This window comes from Molossus molossus, unplaced genomic scaffold, assembly GCF_014108415.1.
Source record: "Molossus molossus isolate mMolMol1 unplaced genomic scaffold, mMolMol1.p scaffold_m16_p_19, whole genome shotgun sequence".
Classification (NCBI taxonomy): Eukaryota; Metazoa; Chordata; class Mammalia; order Chiroptera; family Molossidae; genus Molossus; species Molossus molossus.
In genome coordinates, this window is record NW_023425354.1 from 48,919,309 (window position 1) to 48,934,806 (window position 15,498).

Sequence of the window (15,498 nt, forward strand, 5' to 3'; positions counted from 1 at the left end):
AAATTCTGGGTCACTTCCCAGAAACTGCTGTCAGTCTTGTATTTGGAGTTCTAGTCACTAGATAATTGATTCATCCTTTCATTTGCATTGAAGCATATTACACAAGTGTTTGCTAAGTCCCTTTTGCTGGGGGATATTAAGACAATCAATATTGTCCCTGCACTCAATGAGCTTTGGTTCCTTGGGGGAGCTCAGACACCTCCATGAACAAAAGACTGTGTTCATAAGTCTCCCGCAAACTATGCGGAGCTCTATTTGAGCTCAGAGGAAGGAGCACTCACTTTGGGGCTTTAGTTAACAGGGAAGGCTTCCTGGAGGAGGTAGCATATGAAAGGCAGAGAGAAAGGTGGGCTGGCCAAACTTAGGGAGCAGCTGTAGTGCACAGGTGGGAGTTAATAAAAAGCCCAGAGAGGAAGGGGATTGTTTATTTGGGGCATGCAGTAGAGGCTCTGTTCAGACCCAGAGAGGTGAACTATAGGAAGTAGACTAGAGAAACAGTTTGGAGTTGCTTTGAAAGAGTCTTGAATGCCATACTTTGTAGTTTATACTTTATCACAAAGGCAACAGGATGATGAAACAAGTTTTAGAGCTTTGTACAATGGGATTTTAGAAAGATTATTCTGATGGCTCTGTGGATTATTGGGCTGGAACAAGAAGAAATTTGAGAAAGAGACGTTTGGGAAGGGAGGGACAGATACATGGGAGGCTTTGCACTGGGGAGATATAGGGGGAAATACTGGGAAATGGATTTATTCAGAGTTTATGAAGGGAAAGTCTTTCGGGTTGGTGACTACATGAGTGAAATGAAAGTTGGGGAAGGGGATAATTAAGGGTAATTTGATGAAGCCTTCATGCCTTAGTGACTAGGGTAGTGATAACACTATTGGCAGAAACATGAAAAACGTTTTGGAAATTTCAACTGGGGAAAAATGAGGATCTTTTTGGGGATTTAGACATGAAGAGCTGGAGATGGTGGTGGGACAACTGGTGGACATACCCAGCAGGCCATTAATAACCAGCCAGCCATTGAGAGTCCCTTGCTCTTCCTGATCTATGCCCCTAAAGTTTAGCAGAAAATACTGGCCAAAAAAATATGGAGAGATTAGGCTGAATTAAACCTTTGATTTCAATAGAGTTACATATGCCAGTGTGCACTGCATTATCTTTTGTGAATGTATGATATGGCCGGAGTTCGGCATCCTCATTGGGTAGTGTCCAGACCTCTCCTAAAGCAGCTGGTTAACTCCCACCTTCCCCAGTGGTGGAATCTGGCCTCTGTTTTCCAAGTCTCAGAGTTTGTGACAGGGAAGACGGTGGAATGCTTGTGCGTGCTCCCAGGGACCGTGACACTGACTCCTTTGGCTCTATCCAAGAAAGATCTTTTTTTTTTTGTATGTGCCCCTAGCGGGAACTGAACCCGGAACTCTCTGGTCCGCAGGCCGATGCTCCAACCGCTGAGCCAAACTGGCCAGGGCCAAGAGAGATCTTATACTGGAACTCATGCCTCAGCAAACCCCTTCCTAATGGTTTATGAAGGCAGAGGGTAGGGCAACCATAACTCACCTTTTCTACCTTCACAAAGCCGATTTTGTAACTTTTGTTCCCTTAGAGGCTGCCTTCAATCCTCACTTCCACTTTATTTTCCCTGGATGGGTATTCCAGAAGCAGGGAGTGGGGTACAGTCTGCTGAGAAAGCTCAACCTAGAGAAAGGAGATTAGTACAGGGCTTTGATATGTCTGAGAGCTCTGCCAAGCAAAGCTCATTCATTAACATATCAGTCCTAACAAACACCAGTTCTGGGTCTAGGCTGGGTGGGAAAGGTCGTGGACTGGAAGATGAGGCTAACATTTTCTGCAGGACCAGCCCTGTCATTAAGTGACTCAGTGTTCAGCCAGGAGGCAGGGACAAGAGTTGCAGCTTTTATTTTTTCCTCTTGGGATGGGATTGTTCTGTCTTGGCACTAGGTCCACAGGAAGGCCTCGCTGCCTAATTACCTCTGCCTGGTGATCTCTCACCAGCCAGAACACAGCTTCAGTCAGGAAGCAGAGCCTCAGAGCATAGAAGAGCTTCCATGATGTCCTAGGTCACCAAGCTTGGACTAAGACTTTCTTGGGGTTTTAAATCCCAGCTTCTTAATTTTTCAACATAAAAAATTAAGGAAATAATTGTGAGATTGAAGGAGGTAATGTATGTAAAGTACTTAGCACTATGCTCTAGCCCAGTAAGTGGTAGTTATAATTATTATTATTTTAATACCCACCTGATGATATGTCTTTTATTACTGACTTTTTGGAGAGAAAGGAAGGGCGAGGGAGAGAAACATTGATGTGAGAGAGTAATATTGATTGGTTGCCTCCCGGCCGGGGAGTGAACCCACAACCTGGGCATATGCCCTGACTGGGAATCGAACTCATGACCCTTCGATGGTGCACAGGATGATGCTCCAACCAACTGAGTTATGTGACCCAGGGCAGTGGTAGTTATTATTATTAGTCCCCCTTCTTGAACAACAGTATAGTAGCGATTAATAGTGTGGTTTTTGTAGTTAGACAGTCCAGACTAGGTGGGTTTGAATCTTGAGTCTTCTTTTTTCTCATTGAATGACCTTGGGTAACTTCATCTTGCTGAGTCTCAGTTCTTCATTTATGAAATGGGAATAATAATAGTACCTGTCTCACAGGCTCACCCTGAGAATTGAATTATGCAGACCAAGCATTTTGCACAATTACCAGTACATACAACTGGTACAACAAAAGTGAACTACTCTTATTATTATCTTGATCTTTTCAACCTATATCCTTCAGAGTCTAGCTCAAGGCGCCATCCTTTCCACAAACCCAATTAATCACTCCTCTGATCTTCATTGATTTGGATAAGTCTTAGGATCCATCTTGCATTGTTTCTGTTTATGACCATGCACTCAAAAATATAACTGGACCTCCCAGGCTCACCTTGCTCTCATCCCGAGGCTTGTCTTACACATTATTATTGTTCAAAAAACCCAAAAATCCAATCCTGAGAGCACTGACATTAGAGAACTGCATTGCGCATTACACAGCAAAAGTTCCTAAAATTGTTTTAAAAACAGCTCTATTTCTTCTGGTTTCCACTCCCTAAGAGGTTGTTTCTCCCTTTCTGAGCTACCCACCCCCCAGCTCTCTCCTTTCTCCAAGTCCGTAGGGGGAATACAAAATTAATTCACTTCCTTGGGAATTCCTGGGGGGTGAAAACACACATTTATATAAATAAATATATGTTTAGATATAAAATATGTACATGGATATATTTATATTCCCTTTGTGACCTCAAGGAATCCCTTCATTTAACAAATAGTTGAATGCCCACTTTATGTCCGGACCAAGGTATCTGTTGGGATGAGAAAAGCCTAAGAGAGGTTCTAGTCCAGCCAGTGTGACTCAGTGGTTGACCGTGGGCCCATGCATCAAGAGGTCACTGGTTGGATTCCTGGTCAGGACACATGCCCAGATTGTGGGACCCATCCCCAGCGGGGCCATGCAGGAGGCAGCCAATTGATGTTCTCTGTCATCGATATTTCTATCACTCTTTCCCTCTCACTTTCTCTCTAAAATCAATAAAGAAAAAAAAAAGTATAGGTTCTAGCTCTCATGTAACTTACATTCTACTAGGAACACAAGAAACATAAAATTTCAGCTATAGGAAGTGCCCTAAAAACAACATCGGTCTTTGTGAGAGTGATGAGGGAGGACAAGAATATCTGGTATTCTATTGGGTGGTCAGGGCGGACTTGGAGGCGAAATCTTAACCGAGATTCATTTCATAAACGGGAATACTGAAATATACACTCGAAGGATCTTGGTGGCTGAAAAACTGGAAGATCGGTTCTCATGAATGAGGGAGCCACTTCCCGAACAGCTGTGTGTTTAGGGGAATACGTAAAGCCGAATTCCCGCACAGCGCAGCTCAGGTGCACCTGCGCACGGGCCCCTGCCAGCCAGACGTCAGCGCGCTGGCCTGGCCCCTGTGACGCCATCCTTCCCACAGCCCCGCCCAGGCAGCGCAGACGCTCGCGTGCGCATGCTCCGAACTCCGCCCCCGTGCGTCACAGAATGGCCTCGGACACCCAGGCAGCCCCTGACGTGTCGGGGAGGAGCCCGGCGCGGAGGTTCACGGAGTGGTTCTCAGGGCTGCAGAGGGGAGCGGAGCTGAGCTGCTGGGCGGGCCTGGTTAGGCCAGCAGAGTGGAGACGTTGGTCGGGTGGCCGCGAATATGCGCTTTTGATACGTTGGAGGTGAGCCTGCATTGCGGGGCCGCTCCGAGGGTGCCTGGCCGGCCGGCGGTTCCGAGGCCTGTCCCTGGGGAGCCTGCCGGGCCCTGGGGCTGTCTGAGGCCCCGCCGGCAGGACCGGGCCAGGCTTTGGGGCGGCTAGCCTGGGGCAACTGTTCCAACCGCCCTAACTGTTCCCTCGCCGCCTTGGTCCGAGGTGTGGTACACCAGGGGCGCTGCAGGGGAGCGAGCTCGACGGCCTCCCGAGGATGTGCGGGTGGACGGAGGCCCGGACGTGGCACCGTGGGCCTGGGCGCTGGTGGCGCAAGGAGTGGCTCAGTTGAAGTGGCAGCGGCGTGTCCAACCTTCTCCCCGCCCCTTCCCCTGACACCCCTTTAGCTGGGAGGGTAGTTTGGAGCCGGGTTGAATTTGAGCTCTCTCGGCGTCTCCCGTCGGGGGTGAGAGCTGAAGCAGCCCACGTTGGGCTCGGATGGCATTCCCGTGACTCCCCGCCCCGATATGCCAGTCACTCTTCTTGGAGTTCAGAGAAGTGTTACCAAACGAGTTTGGGTTGCTTATGCTCGCCTCTTGTTTTTTTTTGCTGGTAAGCAACGAAGTAAAAGTTCTTTCATTCCAGCGCGTTCACACATTTTAGAATCCTCTTGCTCTTTCTTTTAAGCCTCCTCACCCTATGGTTGTGCCTGCTTCAGTTATCACCACTTGGCGGATGGGGAAATTGAGCCTGGGTAGGGTGAGGTATTGAGTGATTTATACTGTGGATTCTACCAATTTGTGAATGGGTTCGCTTGGTTCAGAATTTACGTCTCTAGACTCAGAGTTACGTTTTTTGGGGGGTGGGGGTGGGATTTTTATACCTTTCTCAGCTAGAAAGCAAAGCAGAAAATTTGACTTTCCAAAACTATACCAGAAGCTAGTAGAAGACTTATTCAAATATTTTTGAGCAGACTCACCTGGAGTAAGAACTGCTACTTAGTTACAAGATCCTACTCTGAAACATGTTCACTGGTTGCTGGCTAGTTATCTTGAGTGATGAATTGTTCTGTTCTCAATCCACTTACGAAATAGGGTAATGGCTTTGCTAAATTGTGAACTTGTTGGTATAGCATTAAGTCATGGATTAAAGAGAAGTAAACGGAGACCAAGTAAGATATCTCTTCTGAATTTTTATTAAAATTATTTAAAATGGGAGATCATAAGGAACAGAAAACATTTGGCTAGCACTGGTTAGAGGTTAACCTGATCCAGATAGAAGTTGCTAAATCTAATGAAGCTGTTCTTTTTTAAGTTCTGTTTGACTCTTAAATAAATTGAAGTTGGATAAAGAACACTTAAAATACATAGAAAGAAACTTCAGTAAAAACATAGATCTTGCTGCCCTGGACGGTGTGGCTCAGTGATTAGCACATTGCCCTGTGCACCAAAGCGTCTAGGGTTTGATTCCCAGTCAAGGGCACATACCTGGGTTGCAGGTTCAATCCTGTGTGGGAGGCAACCAATCGAAGTGTCTCTTTCACATAGATGTTTCTTTCTCTCTCCTTTCCACTCTCTCTAAAAATCAGTGGATAAAATATCCTCGGGTGAGGATTAACATAAACAAAACAAAACAAAACTTAGATCTTGTGACATCCACAAAGCTTATTTTTATTCTTTTTTTTTCTTTTCTTTATTGAGTTTTAGAGAGAGAGGGAGAGAGAGGAAGTGACAGGGAGAGACAGAAATATCGATGAGAGAGAACATAGATTGGCCGCCTCCTGCATGCCCCCCACTGGGGATCCGGCCTACAACCTGGGCATGTGTCCTGACCAGGAATCCAGCCAGTGACCTCTTGGTGCATGGGTAGGCACTCAACCAACCGGTGATCCACACCAGCGGGACTTTATTCTCATTTTAAACCATGTTGAGATAAATTTGGTCACTTAAAGCTTAAAATTACTTCTGACAAGTTTCTGAGCACTTCATAAGGTAGAAAAAAGCAGTTTGATAGTTAGGACCTAAAGGGAGACCATATTTATGATCGACTTTGAAAAGTTATACATTCTGTAAATCTCGCCTTTGGGAGTAGAAGAATTTTGGTAAAAAGGGATGTATTACCTACAGCAGCAATTTTCAACTGGCCAGAATTTTTAAAACATGGAATACTTGATTAAGTCAGGAGCACTGACCTGTTTTTCCTTAGATTGTCAAATTAAAAAAATTGACGGTAGCCACCATAACAGTAGCTGTCCAGTGTGAGTGAATCAAAATTATACCTATTTTTTTCTGTTAGAGCAGCAAAAAATACTGTAGAATTAGTAATTAGTTTATGTGTACCATAAGATGAAAAAGGTTGAAAGTCCGCCGACCTACAGAGAGTTTCAAAAGAACTACTAATCTCATTAGTGCATTCTGCAACTATTAACAAGAAGACAATATCATATAAAATGGATTTTCTTACCATTGCACAAAGAGTAATTTCTTTATAAATATAGCATTTTGGAGAGATTGTTTTATACCCAAATGAGTTGATTTGTCAGTTGCTAAAGACAGTACGATAATGCCCCATGTAAAAATTGTCATACTGTAGAGATTCATAACTCCATCCATATGAAACATGGTATTGAGGGATGATTTGTGTAGCAGAGGAGAGAACATAATTATCTGCCTTCATTTCAACTTCAGGAGATTATAGATTTATCATTAATATTTTTCTTTTAGCAGTATAGTTTTCTATACTGGCTTTATATAGCCCTCTCTAGTTACAGAGTTTCAAATAACACAGTGAACCCATACTCCCACTGTAACTTGAAGCAAACTGAACAGGCTGTCTTTCCAGCCCCTGAAAAGACCTTTTTTTGTTGTTGTTGTTGTTAATCCTCACCCCAGGATATTTTTTTCATTGATTTTTTTAGAGAGAGTGGAAAAGGGGGAGGGAAAGAGAGAGAGAGAGAGAGAGAGAAAGAGAGAGAGAGAGGGAGACGGACACATGAAAGTGAGAGAAACACATCGATCAGTTGCCTCCTGCACTGGCCCCGACTAGGGCCACAAATCAAACCTGCTACCCAGGTGTGTATCCTTGACTAGGAATTGAACCCCCGAGACCCTTTGGTGCAGGGGCTGACGCTTTAGCCACTGAGCAACACCAGCCAGGGCTGAAAAGGTCTTTTGATTATCCATACCGGTAGCAAACTTTTATCATTTGTAAAAAAATTCAATTTTTGGAAAGGATAAGTCTGGTGAATAAAATTGGAGTAATAAAGTAGGATAGTACCAGTTGGGGAAGCAGTGAAATTCAGGTGGGACTACAGAGAAATTTTTTTTTAGTTTTTAATGTGACTCTTTAAGACTATTCCTAAAAAGGGTTTAGAAGTATTTTCAGTGACGCTGGTATCACTGGAATATGCATATAACTTCTGGAAGTGATTAATTTTAAGGGATCATTTGTTATAAATTCTGAAACAATTTTTTTTTCAGTCAGAAGTGTTTTTTCTAAAACAAATCCTTTAATCAAAAAGTCTGATTAGCCTGGCCGGTGTGGCTCAGTGGTTGAAGATCGTTCCATGCACTTAGAGGTTGCTGGTTTGATTCCTGGTCAGGGCACATACCCAGGTTGTTTACCCAATCCCCAGTGGGGAACATGCAGGAAGCGGCCAGTCGATGTTCTCTCTCATTGATGTTTCTGTCTCTCCCTTCCTCTCTCTCTAAAAATCAATAAAGAAAAAAAAAATTAAAGAAAATCTGATTAAATTCAATATTAAGCTCTCAGAAAGCTGTTGGGGAAAGCCAACAAGTATATCAGAGAAAAAGCAGGCACCTGCTGACAATTCTTTGGTGGAAAAGTAGGTTGCATACTTACATAAATTGCCCAAGTTTTGTTTTTCAAAAGTAGATTTCAAGAACTACCAAATAAACCATATAGATACCCCAATAGTATAAAAATTTAACATTGAAATTTTAGGATGTAGGAAAAATCAAATATGACAACACACATGAATTAGCCTTTCAATTCTAGTGGAGAAACCTCATGAATCCTAACACACATAAAGCAAGGACTAATAGCACATGGAACAAAGCTAGACATTTTCCCAATGATTGACTAAACTATAAAATAATTCAGGGTACTGTTAACATGTAGCTTCTCTGCTGGTTATCAGCCAGTACATATAAAATTAGGGTAATTTTTTTCTACTCAATTATCATCATTCCTTCCTTTTACCTTTTCCCTAATTTCCTCTAGCAACATTTTTCCTTTGGTTTGACCAGTTGAACTCAGAAGGTTTGGAACCTAAAGTGAGTATCAACTCTTATTGGAATAGCACTTGGGAAGTTCAGTCTTAGAAAAGGCAAAGTGTAACTGGAGTGGTCTGACAAAGGTAAGCAGCTATTCTCAATGTGACGATGTCTCCATGTTAGTAACTAGGTTAATGGCTTCTCTTAAGATCACATGACCCAGTATGATAATGCCTGCTCCCTGGTAAGGTACTCCAGACCTGTGTGTGCAAACACCCACCATGCAAGCTTTCAGTAAACACAAATATCATTTAAAACCTTGTCAATAGAATAAAAAATAGTGCATTTCTATTGGCCTCTTTTGCCTCTTGAATTGGCTTGGAGTACTGTTCATGACGCAGAAGACACAACTGTTAATTAGTTGCCACTACAAGCTCCTCAGAATTCAGTACTTCCTGATCTTCAAGCCTCAGCACCTTTTTTGCAGCAATAATGGGATTCTTCATTAGCATCACCATTGTCGTGGGATCAACATCCCCAGGGACTAGAGTGATGTAACCTGCTTTTTTCCAGACACCTTCAAAATACACATCTATGACCAACTTGAGCTTAGCAGTGATGGGGTCTTGAATTTTTATGTATTACCACATCAGTGATGGCTGCTCCTTCCTTGATCATATCTACTGTGATCAGATTTGGAATGCTTGCAGGAAAATACAATTATCTGTAAGAATTATGTTTTTTTCAGCTGCTCTTTGAGAGTGTATCGAGGTATTGTAACAATTATACAACCTCTAGGACATTTGTGTGCCCTGTTGCCCCGTTTGAGTGTAGTAACATTGCAATGGGCATTCCAACATTTTACCTTCCAGCTACAACCACATTCTTCCCTAGGGTTGGAATGCTAGCTCGCCTATTTATTTCCCATATACCCCATGGGGTAACCAGTAACATCAAATATTGGGCCAAACACATTTGCCCTACCTTAATTACATGGAAGCCATCAACATCCTTGTCTGGAGAAATAGCATTGTGGATTCTTCATCAGTCTGCTAAGGAGGCCATCAACATTATCATTATTGTTTATTGATTAAATTCAACAGTTCTTTTCTGAAATTGAAGCTTGTTTCACAGTTCTCTCACTGTTGATTCCCACATCTGCAGCAACCTTGGTTTTTTTTGAGGATAGGAGAATGACTTGCAGGATTCTCACCAAACAGGACCATGCTCAGGTGTGACCATTTGTAGCCTGATGCCACCCACTCTTCCACTTCTGCTGTACTTCCTGCTTGATCTGAGTGGCAAGTTTCCTTCCAGAACTGACAGTAGTTTCATTTCGAACTGCTGAGAGGTGGAAGGGACGATGGTGGAGGTGGCAAATCTGTATGTGACCAGAGCAGCCATATGGCCAACATGGACACAGGGGAAGCAGCTTTCATGATGCTGGTGTCAGAAGAGCCTGAAACCAATTTATTTTTTGGTCAGAGATGAAGGGGGAGAGAGTAGAGAGAGAAACATTGACTGGTTGCTTCCCATATGCTCCCTCACTGGGGATCAAGCCCTCAACCTAGGTATGTGTCCTGACCAGGAATCAAACCTGAACCTTTTGGTGTATGTGATAACATTCCAACCATCTGAGCCACTCTGCCAGGGCCTGAACTGCCAATTTTTTACAATTTAATGAAATATATGCTGCATTTACTATGTGTCAAGCTCTGTACTGAGTACTTTAAAAATATTAACTCAATCTTTATAACAACCCTATTTTAATTATCCTCATTTTACAGGTTAGGAAATGGGGCACTGAGTGGATAAGTCACTTGCCCAAGGTTAACTAATGAGAGATCAACTAATGAGTAGAGGAGTCTGATTCAAACCCAGGTAGTTTGGCTTCAGGGTCTAGGTTCTTAACCACTATTCTGGGCTACTCCTACCACTCATTCCCTGGTTAAATGTTTTTAATTGGTTTATTCTGGAAAAGGTGATGGTCATTTTAGTAAAAGGTTTTGGGCATAGATTATAATACTGTTTGAAGGGCCAATAATCAAGTTGTAAAAGTAGCCTGTTAAATAGAAAAATTGTCAACATTCAGTCCGCATATTCAGCAAGAAAATAGAGAAGTGTGTATGGAAAAAAACATTAAAAAAAATTTTGCTAGCCCTGGCTGGTTTGGCTCAGCTGTTAGAGCATCTGCCCGCAGTACAGAGAGACCTGGGTTCAGTTCCCACTAAGGGCGCGTACCTGGGTTGTAGTTTGTTCCCGGCCCCGGTTGGGGTTTTGTGGCTGGCAGCCAGTCGATGTGTCTCTCTCACATCAATGTTTCTCTCTCTTTCTCCCTTCCTCTCTCTCTCTATCTGAAGGTGAATGCAAAAATGTCCTCGGGTGAGGAATAAAAAATATAATAATAATTTTTCTAGAATTTGATAATGAACTAAGTAATTAATAGTTGAGGATACAAGAAATGAAGGTAGATTCTCAGGATGTTTCACATGAAAGGCTATTTAAAACTTGAATCACCAGCCCTGGCCGGTTTGGCTCAGCGGTTAGAGCGTCGGCCTGCGGTCCTGAGAGACCCGGGTTTGGTTCCCGCTAAGGGCGCGTACCTCGGTTGCAGTTTGTCCCCGGCCCTGGTCGGTTGTGTGGGTGGCAGCCACTCGACGTGTTCCTTTCATATCGATGTTTCTCTCTCTCTCTCTCTCTCTCTCTGTTCCTCTCTCTCCCTCCCACTCTACCTGAACAAAAAATGGAAAAATGTCCTCGGGTGAGGATAAAAAATAAAATAAAATAAAATAAAACTTGAATCACCAGGTGCCACTGGAAAAGTTGATAGTTGTGTTAAGAATATGGCCCTATTAAAGAATAAAAAATCAGGGACAAATGGATACTTTATAGTATATCCAGAGGTATGAACAATGAGATTCCTCAGAGAACAATACTTAGCTAAGCTCTCTTCAGAGTAATAACTGCTAGTAGGTCAGGTCCTCTGATACTATAATAATGGGTCAGTAATAACAACAAAAATCAGCCTCACAGAAAAGTTTCACAATGATAACGTTTATAGATAAAAACAACCCTAACCCTATTTGTAGAAGGATTGGCTCCATATTAAAATAAGTAAATGTTAAATGCCAAGGAAGGCATGTAATAGTCATAACCTTCCATAAGGATACTGGCCCACGGACCAAACCATCACTAATAGTAACAGAAGGGTACTGAAAACTTAAAAGAAAAAGTACTCTACCCATGAATAAAATGTTGAAATACTCAACTCAAGAAAGGTAATCTAGAGTAGGTCCAAAGCATGACCTTGAAAATATTTAAGGAACTGAGATGGCTGCTAAGTGGATATAAGCTAAAAAGACGAATATTCACTTTGAAAAGACCAAGGCTGAGCAGTGGTATCCTCAAAGTCTACAAAATTAGAAGGGGCGTAAAAGAGAATACAAACTTGTTAAAAAAAATTCTGGACTCTTACAAGGCAGTAGCACACAAAACTTATGGTAAATTTGAACCAAAAGTAGGAAATTACTGATAGCTATAAAATTATGGAACTTACCTCAGTTGCACACAGTAATATAAAATCAGTAAATTAAAATACTGACTTGAAATCTTTAATTTCAAAAATGTTTTTATATAGGTGTTACTGAACTCAAAGGGTTTGCTGCTTGGGGTACTCTATTCAAGAATGAGATGTGGTTGGCGCAAGGTAGTTTCATTTTCTTGCAGCAAGTGAAGGAGATGGAATTCATATTCAAAGAGAGGCTTAGCTATTGCTTATATACACTATTTGGACAATTACATGTTCTTCTTTGCAGTTGGCTATACTTATCAGGTTGGGTTCTTACCAAGTTTATCCTGTTTACAGCTGCATCTCCAAAATACTGTGCTCCATTTTAACATTTAGCAAGAAATAACATTTAGAATTGCCCAGACCTTGAGACCCTTGTCCTATTTCACATAAGGATTGGGACTTTCTTATACTGCATTTTGCTTTCTCTGTAGTTTCTGCTGCTTTTTTTTTCTTATTGACACAAGAATGATATGCTTTCACCACAACCTCAGATTACCTGGTTCCCAGTCATGCTGTCTGTTATGTGGGATTCCTCATTTTTCCCGGAGCCATCCATCTGGCTGAGTTACTCTTTGGGTCTGATGAAGTAGGTAGTCTTCATCATGGGACCTTTCTTCTTTGCAATCCTGGGTTGGAGCCATTATTTCTTATACCCTGTGCTGTCTGGGGTTTGGTTTTCATTTTTCTTTTGTAACTGTCTCAGGAAGTGTGTGGGAGGTAACCCTCCTGAGTTCTTGTATGAGAAAAAAAGTTTGCACATTTCCTGAATTATGTTTCCTCTCAGTTCATTAGGATTTTTTTATTCATGCTACTTACTGCTATTTCTCATTTGTCTGTTCTTGGTTGCCCATTCATATTTAAGACAAGGGCTGAGCAGTGATTAGGTAGCAAGTATGCAGTGGTATCTCCAAGGCTCTCCCCAACAGGCCCCATCAGCTCCCTATTTTTTGATGTGGAGCCTATACTGAGCTTTGGAAGTGACTGTGAATGTGGGTTGGCATGCTCAGACTGATAATTTTGTCTAGCTGAGAATAATAGGTTTTATAATCTTGATTTAATAGATGGCAGTGCAGTGTGAGGTAGAATAAACAATCCACAAATCTTTTTGCTTACTTCATCCTGAAATAGTAATTTAGATATTAATAAAGTGACACCTTGAAAGTAAAGAGGGGATAATGAAAGATTATAAGTCAATTCAAATATTTGTTGGATTTCTGATGTTCCATGTTTCTGGTGATGCAAAAGGTATTTATAAACAACTCACAGGTCTTGCCCTCAAGGAACTAGCTGGAGAGACTTAACCTTTCATTTTTCTTTATATATATTTTTTGTCTGTTTAAGGTAACTTTGCTTCTTGTGTTATTCTGATCTTCATAACATATTGCAAAACCATACTTTATTGGATTGTGTATCAGAAACTGAATATTTGAGCTGCACACTGATACATGGTTGGCAGTGTTCAAATGGCAAATACATCTATCCAAATTTGAGGATCAGCGCCTGTAGTTTCTTTAGGACTGGATTCATAGATTTTAAGTGTTATCTATCTATCTATCTATCTATCTATCTATCTATCTACCTACATACACACACACACACACACACACACAAATTATTTATTTATTTTGGGGGGCATTTTGGGGAAAGACCTTGTGTAGAGCATTCAGGGGACATAGTGATTGTTGCCTCACCCCAAATGCTTCTCATGTCCTGTAGTTGTATTTTCATCTGGGTTGTTAATTTGAAATATGTCCCTCTCCTCAAGGATACTTAGGCAATAGCTTTCAGGAGTTATTGATACCCTCTCAGAACACCTTGGAAGAAGATCCAAAATGAAAGAACATTGAAATTGGAGGATTAGTGGATTAAATGGAAGAAACTTTGGACTTAAAAGATAATTAACAGCCCTGGCCGGTTTGGCTCAGCGGTTAGAGCGTCGGCCTGCGGTCCTGAGAGACCCGGGTTTGGTTCCCACTGAGGGCGCGTACCTCGGTTGCAGTTTGTCCCCGGCCCTGGTCGGTTGTGGGGGTGGCAACCACTCGATGTGTTCCTTTCACATCGATGTTTCTCTCTCTCTCTCTGTTCCTCTCTCTCCCTCCCACTCTACCTGAACAAAAAGTGGAAAAATGTCCTCGGGTGAGGATAAAAAAATAATAATAATAATAAAAAGATAATTAACAGGAACGTTTCAGAAATGTAATAATAGTAAATTATTGGGAATATAGTATCTGTTCTCCTAGTATGATCACCTGGCATGAGTGTTTCAAGCAGGTGTTTTTAAGCAATTATACAACAGAAGGGTATGCAGTAGCATCAGCTCTCAGAAAGCTTGTTTCTGTCACCTGATTCCCAGAAGATCAGTTGCCTTTAAGCCAACTGCTGGAGTCCTGTGTGCAGGATGATTCTTTTGGGCCAGTTAAGCAGAACCTAGGGCTGTGACCAGAAGTGCTTTATACCAAAGAACTTTGTTGACCTCCTCTCCTGTCATGACCTCACCCACAATATTGGTGGTCCCTAAGAGTGGGGCAGTGAATTGATTTATGTGCCTGAGTTACAATAGTTAACCACTCTTAGAATCTTTCATGTTTAACCCCTCCAAAATGCTACAATTGTGATGTTATCCCAGATCTGTACTTTACTTAGATTCCTGTGTTCTCTATTAATTTATGAGTTTTTTTTTAATATTTCACAGGCTTTCTTGATCATGGATGGTGAAGATATACCAGATTTTTCAAGTTTAAAGGAGGAAACTACTTACTGGAAGGAACTGTCCTTAAAATATAAACAAAGGTAATGTTGAAAAGCATCCTAAAAACGGGGGAGGGCATTTGGAATACACCATCTCTAGCATTTGGTTATTTTAGACATAAAGCTAAAATTAGAGTTTCAGATTTAGGATTGGGAGTCTAGAAATAGTCATAATATTGCTTATATTTAAATAGTACAAAGATGCCATAAATCCTTATATTATTTAAATTATTAAAATAGTAAGAAAACTTGGTGTCATTTGTGATTTTTTTTGTCCTGGTAGTTTTCCCCCTTTTATGTTTATTACTCTAACTGGCCATCTTTGGCCTACTGCATGTACACTGATTCTGCCTCATCATTTTGATCTTATGGAGATTCTGATAGGCTGTCTAGGGCTTCATACACAGACCTGAGTTCTCAGGCAAGTGTTATCAGTGTTTGAAGCCAGAAAAGCTTTGAGGGATGGGAGAAGAGTGTCAGGTATATGGAGAATTTTATACAATTTTAGTTATTTTAAATAGTTGGGAGAACTTTTACATAATCTTTTAATCACTAAAACTTGTTTTACGTTTCTTTTTAAAAATGAAATTTTTCTAAAATACATATACATTTTCCTACTTTGGTTAACAGTTTCCTAAGTCTTATCAAACCTTTTATTGCTATTTCATTGTTATTGCTGATGCCAGTTATATTGTGCCAGTGGATG

General features: G+C 41.6%; 1 protein-coding gene and 1 pseudogene across 5 annotated transcripts in view; one reads left to right on the forward strand and one right to left on the reverse strand.

The window, feature by feature from the left end:
• NDEL1 (nudE neurodevelopment protein 1 like 1) overlaps positions 1–15,498 on the forward strand; it is a 52,364-nt gene that overhangs the window by 12,940 nt on the left and 23,926 nt on the right. For 3 of the 5 annotated variants that reach the window (XR_004960263.1, XM_036267717.1, XM_036267720.1), the window contains exons 1-2: positions 8,481–8,616; positions 14,737–14,834. Coding sequence is in view for 4 of the 5 variants with exons in the window: in XM_036267717.1 (XP_036123610.1) it covers positions 14,749–14,834 (86 nt within the window). In the remaining variant the exon portion in view is untranslated. Of the gene's footprint in view, positions 1–4,139; positions 4,272–8,480; positions 8,617–14,736; positions 14,835–15,498 lie in introns of those variants that run through there. The other 2 variants (XM_036267719.1, XM_036267718.1) reach the window with 2 other exon arrangements.
• LOC118634894 lies at positions 8,887–9,877 on the reverse strand (annotated as a pseudogene).